We start from the raw sequence: 7,171 nt of genomic DNA on the forward strand, positions 1-7,171 counted from the left end.
GATAGATAGATAGATAGATAGATAGATAGATAGATAGATAGATAGATAGATAGATAGATAGATAGATAGAATTTGTACCAAGTAATGAACCAGAAAAGGTTGAAGCCTGGGTTGAATCTGGGCAGTGTGACACCAGACATAGGACACCTGGCCAGCCGTATTCTCACCTGTCTACCTAATCTGTCATTCCCCTTTCCTGGTCTTATCATCCAGTGACACCCCTGCTGACTGTTGTTTTGTGAGGGATTCCATCAAGACAACAGCAGACAGAAGTAAGTGCCTCCTGGAACCTCAAATATCAGAAGGATAGTTGAGAATACTGGAGGGAATCACATTTGGAGTTGTCAGAGCTCTGTTGCTGGATTGTGTCTCAGTTGTTCACTTCATCCTTCATTATCATAATGTAGCCCATCTTGATCTCAAAGGGAGACATAAAGACATGGTTTTGAGTTCCATTCCAAGTCAGGCAACTGGTATAAGTTTACTGAGACTTATTCATTTCTCAATCTGCAAAGCCTATGGCAAGATTGACACAGAGAAGGCTACAACAAAATGACAACAACAAATCTATTTTAAATACGGAATAAACCTTTTCTTCATTCACAGGATCAGAGTATAGACTGTATAGATTCCATGCTGAGTACGTTCCTGTTTTTGTTCCTCCATGGATATTCCACTCCACAGCACACCACCACCACCAGAAATAAGATAAAATAGGGCATGAATATGTCTATGCCAAGGATTTATTTCAAATAGAATGTCATCATTCTATTTCAGAAATTTTTGGAGGTCTTCATAAAATGAAAACCAAAAAGGAAAAACAGAGAAAGAGAAGGAAAAATTAAATTTTATAGTGTGGATCTAGGCACATTGAAATATTTCAGTACATTCTATGCTCAAACTTTCTGGGAATTATTAGGAATCTATCATTCCCACATAAATAAAACAATTATTGTATTTCAACCATCAGTCCACTACTCTGCTATTGACTAACATTATGAAGAAAAAAAATGTCCAAGAATTTATTGAATGACAAACCTATGTTAGCTGGCACATGCATCCTTGTGATGAGTATTCTCCATATTTCCAGGTAAAAGAATTTGAGAAATTTGCATGTACTCTAAATTTAATGTGTATAAATTAACAGATTTGGACTTTGCTCTCCTGATTTCTATTTCAGGATATTCTATCCTCAATCAGAGCTCAATTACTGTGGTTCTTTTTGGGTAAGTAAATGAAACCTGATCCATTGATTCTTTCTCTTACAAATTGGTGACTTGATCTATGAATTAGCAAAATGGGCCAAACAATTTACAGGAACTTTATTGCATAAATTTTATAAATCTTGCGGTCTTCTATGTGTAGTAATACGTTTTACTACATACTAAATAAATCTGTGCTATGGGAATATTATTCCCTATTTGTTGTTAATTGCTATCAAATCGGTTCTGACTCAGTGACCCTGTAGGGTTTATGAGATTGTCAATCTTTGTGGGAGCAGAAAGTCTCATCTTTTTCCAGCTGAGCAGTTGATGGGCTTGAACTGCCAACCTTGTTTTTAGCCATCCTGTGTTCATCTTAGATACCCAAAATGTTCCCTTATTCCTGAGATGTGGGGTGAAATTTTTCATGTGGATTTATCGTGGAATGACCACTAACAGACAACTTTCAAGGATATTTGTAATTCCATACCTTGACAATGAGAGCATGGAGTTGTGTTTGACTTTCAATTGGTAAACAAATGTTGGCAATTAGTAAATTTGGACATGCATCAATTTGATACCTCAAATAACTATGCTCCATGCACCTACAGTACAGAAATTCTAATTGTGTAAGGTGTAAGGTAGAAGAAGAATTACACTTGATGATTCAATAAAAAATTGACAAAATGATTCTTCACGCAGTAATACTCTATATCATTTAGTATCTGTGTGAGTTTAGGTAGGTTGTGTTTTTCTAAAAATGTATCCATCTGTTCTATGTTTTCAAATTTCTTGGAGTATAACTCTTCATAGTATTCTGTTATTATCCTTTTGATTTCCTTTGGTTCCATTGTGACATGCCCATATGGTTTCTAATGTGTGTTATTTGTGTCTTCTCCCTCTTTTCTTTTGTTAGGTTTGTCAATGGTTTGACAAGTTTGTTAATCCTTTCAAATAACCAGCTTCTTGTCCTGTTGATTCTTTCTATAGTTTTTCTGTTTTCTATCTCATTTATTTCTGCTCTAATCTTTATTATTTCTTTTCTTTTTGTGGCTGTAGTTTTCCTCTGTTGGTCTGTTTCTAATTATTGTAAATGCTGTGTAAATGTGTTCATTTTGATTCTCTCTTCTGTTTGGATGTGTGCATTTATTGCAATGTCCCATTATTGCCATGTCCCAAAGATTTTGGTATGTTGTGTTTTTGTTCTCATTTGTTTCTAAAAACTTTGTGAATTCACTTTTAATTTCTTCTACTATCCAGTTGTTTTTCAGCAGGGTGTTATTCACTTTCCATGTATTTGACTTTATTTCCTTGGTCTTCCTACTGTTGATTTCTAATTTGATAGCATTGTGGTCTGATAAGATGCTTTGTAGTATTTTGATAATTGTAAATTTATGGAGATTTGTTTTGTGGCCTAAGACATGGTCTATTCTGGGGAAGGTGGTTACAAGTGCACTGGAAAAGAATGTGTATTGCACTGTTGTTGGGTTGAATGCTGTATACACATCTATGAGATCTAGTTGGCTGATTGTATTGTTTAATATATGTCTCCCCATTGCCTTCTTGTCTGCATGGTTTGTTCTGAATAGTCAAACAATATTATTAATATCACACACAACTCAAAAGCATCAATTCTTCTACGGTCTTCCTTATTCACTGTCCAGCTTTTGCATGTATATAAGGTTACTGAAAATATCATGGCCTGGGTCAGGTACACCTTAGTCCTTAAGCTGACATCTTTGCTCTTCAACACTTTAAAAAGGTCTTGCACAGCAGATTTGCCTAATGCAATATGTCGTCTGATTTCTTGACTGCTGCTTCCATGAGTGTTGATAGTTGATTCAATAAGAATGAAGTCTTTGACAACTCAGTCTTTTCTCTGATAATAAGAATGTTGTTTATTGGTCCAGTGGTGAGGATTTTTGTTTTCTTGACATTGATATGCAATCCATACCAAAGGCTGTGCTCTTTGATCTTCATCAGTAAATATTTTAAGTCTTCTTCACTTTCAGCAAGCAGGGTTGTATCATCTGCATATCACAGGTTGTTAATGAGTCTTCCTCCAATTCTGATACCACATTTTTCTTTATATAATCCAGTTTCTTGGATTATTTGCTAGGCATACAGTTTGAATAAATATGGTGAAAGAATACAACCCTGTCTCAAACCTTTCTTAATTTTAAAGCATTCAGTGTTCCCATGATCTGTTAGAACAACTGTCTCTTGGTCCAGGTACAGATTCCTCATGAGCACAATTAAGTGTACAGGAATACTCTTACTTCTCAATGTTGTAAATAGCTTGTCATGATCCCATACAATCGAAAGCCTTTGTGTAGTTGATAATGTACAGGTAAACATCTTTCTGGTATTCTCTGCTTTCAGCCAAGATCCATCAGACATCAACAATGATATCCCTTGTTCCACAGCAACAAAATGTGCAAAGATCTGGATTCAGAAAACCAAAAAGGAAGAACATGCTCAGCATTTCTCAAGCCAGGGGAACCGAAGAAAAAATTCAAGCCTTGACTTTTGCTATTGAAGCATTCTCTGGGCAAATGATTGAATGATGCAGAAAGCATCAAAAGAAGGTGGAAGGAATACACAGAGTCACTGTACCAAAAGGAAATGGTTGATGTTCAACTGTTCCAAGAAGTTGTATACAATCAAGAGTCAGTGATACTGAAGGAGGAAGTCCAAGGTGCATTAAAGGAATTGGCAAAGTATAAGCCCCAGGAATTGATGGAATACAAATTGAAATCTTTCAAGAGAGTGAGGTGGCACAGGAGGCACTCACTTGTCTATACCAAGAAATTTGGAAGACAACTATCTGGCTGACTGATTGGAAGAGATCCATATTTGTGCCCATTCCACATAGAGGTGACCCAACAGAATGTGGAAATCAACAGACAATCTCTTTGGTATCCCATGCTAGTAAAGTTTTACTTAAGGTAATACAGAAATGACTGCAAGCATACATTGACAGAGAACTTCATTTCTGTGATATATTGTAAATATCAGACTCTATGCCTGTGTGTGGCACTGTAGGATAAACACTAGATTGTAAACCACTAGGTCAGAAGTTGAGATTCATCAGCTCTTATTCAGAAACTGTAAGCAGGGTCACTATCAGTTGGAATTGACTCAATGGCACTCAACAACAACAACAACAACGTGCCTGTAATTATGGATCTATTTTTAAGTGAATTGTTAATGAGCTCTGGTTAGGGTAGTACTAATAGTTAAGGTGTTGTTAAGAGTAAGGATTAAGATGGGGCTTGAATTATTTTGTGCACTGTAGGATATGCACTGGGTTGTTAACCACAAGATTGGTGGTTCAAACCCATCAATCACTCCTCAGAAACCTTCTATGTGGTCATGATGAGTCGCTCCTCAGAAATTCTTTGTGTAGCTGCTCTGAGTCAGAACCAACTCATTGGTACTTAACATGAAAACAATAAGCAGTAAGGATTAAGGTAGAATTTAGGAATGCTGATGACCCAATCTTACTAGAGTGTGTGACTTAACTCACCACACTTAGTTTTAATTAAGGGTGTGGTCTGAATTTAATACAAAAGAATGGTTTGGAAAGTTCACTCTTGTGCTCTGGCTCATCACATCTGACCTTCAGTTCATGGAAATTATGGCCTATCACCTTATCTGATTCACTAGCTCCAGAAGCCTTGTGCATCAACAGGATGTCCTCTGGAATACTTTTTTTTTGGTTCCTTAGTTCCTGAGATGTCTTAGATGAGGAGAATCCTCCAGACAGATCTCTAAACTTCACAATAGCAACTTGCTGGTCTACTCAATTGTGTGAGCCATTTCCTTTGACATTTATAAGTTCTGTGAGATATTACAGCATCTGGAAGACAGGAAGGAAAGAATGGTGATTGATATCAAGGATTATGGAGTGGTATAACATGTTAAAAAAGTCTGATATTTGTGATATCTTTAGTCTCCAATCATAGGGAAGTGAAGAGAACTTACCATACTCTGATGAAGATCAAAGATTACAGCCTTCAGTATGGATTGAACCTCAATGCAAAGAAAGCAAAAATTCTTACCACTGGACCAATAAATAACTTCATTATAAATGGAGAAAAGTCTGAAGTTGTGAAAGACTTCATTTTGCTTGGATCTATGCTCAACACTTACAGAAGCAGCAGTCATGAAGTAAAATGGGATTGCATTAGGAAAATCTGCAAAAGACCTTTTTAATAAAGTGTTAGAGTACAAAGATACCAGTTTAAGGAATAAGCTTAACCTGATCCAATCCATGGTATTTTCAATCACCTCATATGCATATGAAAGTTGGACAATGAATAAAGAAGATCACTGCAACAGAATTGATTCATTTAAATTATGATGGTGTAGAAGAAAATTAAAAGTACTATGGACAGCTAGAAGAGCAAACAAATCTGTGTTTGATGAAGTAAAGCCAGAATACTCCTTAGAAGCCAGATGGTGAGACATTATCTCTTAGACTTTGGACATGTTATCAAGAGTGACCCATACCGGAGTTGGGCATCATGTGTGGTAAACTGGAGGCTCACAGAAAAGAGACAAACCCCCAATGAGAAAGATAGCACATTGGCAGCCACAATTGGCTCTGATGTAACTTTTGTGAAGATGAGAGAGGCCCAATGGTGTTTCATTATGTTGTCCATAGTGTTACTATAAGTTGGAACTGACTCTTTAGCACCTAACAACTAGCAGGAACATAAGAATCAGTCTCCTGCTGATCTTTCTAAGAGTTTATTCATGCAAATTTTTCATGTTGCTTTGTATATTTCATTTGTGAATTCTTGAATTGAAAATATAGACAAAGTGCTTGGAGTCTGTCCACTAATTTCCTTTTCACAATCCTCTTTTCTTTTAAAACTGTCTCAGATATATGGAGCCACAGAATCTAACAAGTGTCTCAGAATTCCTTCTGCTGGGCCTTTCTGAGGATCCACGACTGCAACCCTTCCTGTTCGGGATGTTCCTGTCCATGTACCTGATCACTGTGTCTGGGAACCTGTTCATCATCCTGGCTGTCAGCTCTGACCCTCACCTCCACAGCCCCATGTACTTCTTCCTCTCCAACCTGTCCTTGGCTGATTTTGGTTTCATCTCTACAACAGTCCCAAAGATGCTGGTCAACATCCAGACACAGAGCAAATCTATCTCCTATGTGGGCTGCCTGACACAAGTGTCCTTTTTTTCTCTCTTTGCATGTCTGGACAATGTTCTCCTTACTGTGATGGCTTATGACAGGTTTGTAGCCATTTGTCACCCCCTACATTACACAGTCATCATGAACCCCCGCCTCTGTGGCTTACTAGTTTTGATTTCTTTTTTCATCAGTCTTTTAAATTTCATATTGCATTGTTTGATGGTATCACAACTTACCTTCTGCACAAATGTAGAAATCACTAATTTCTTCTGTGACCCTCCTCAACTTTCTAACCTTGCCTGCTCTGACAATTCTACTAGTACCGTGTTTTTATATTGTATCGGTGCCATCTTTGGTGGCATTCCAGTCTCAGGGATTCTTTTCTCTTACACTCGAATTGTTTCCTCCATTCTGAGAATTTCATCTTCAGGTGGAAAATTTAAAGCCTTTTCTACTTGTGGTTCACACTTATTAGTTGTTTTTTTATTTTATGGGACAGGAGTTGGAGTGTACTTCAGTTCAACTGTCACATCATCTGCCAGGAAGGGTGCAGTGGCCACAGTAATGTACACTGTGGTCACCCCCATGCTGAACCCCTTTGTCTACAGTCTGAGGAACAGAGATATGAAGAGAGCCTTGTGGAGGCTTCTAGGCAAAGCAGCCTAATCTCAGCATATATGCTTTGGGTGTGTTGGTTGGAAAAGACCACAGATGCTGCAACCAGAAATCTTTGATTTCATAACTTTTGTAGTTCTTATAGGTTTCAATCTTGAGTTGTGAACATTGTTTTCTTTGTCACATTTTTTTTTTT

General features: G+C 37.3%; 1 protein-coding gene across 1 annotated transcript; it reads left to right on the top strand.

Moving 5' to 3' along the window:
- The first annotated feature begins 6,048 nt into the window (after positions 1 to 6,048).
- LOC102841589 (olfactory receptor 7E24-like) lies at positions 6,049 to 7,026 on the top strand. Its single transcript, XM_006877379.1, has one exon. The coding sequence runs from the start codon at positions 6,097 to 6,099 to the stop codon at positions 7,024 to 7,026; it is 930 nt and encodes a 309-aa protein (XP_006877441.1). The 5' UTR covers positions 6,049 to 6,096.
- The last annotated feature ends 145 nt before the right edge of the window (positions 7,027 to 7,171 follow it).

Source organism: Chrysochloris asiatica, unplaced genomic scaffold, assembly GCF_000296735.1.
Source record: "Chrysochloris asiatica unplaced genomic scaffold, ChrAsi1.0 scaffold00491, whole genome shotgun sequence".
Classification (NCBI taxonomy): Eukaryota; Metazoa; Chordata; class Mammalia; order Afrosoricida; family Chrysochloridae; genus Chrysochloris; species Chrysochloris asiatica.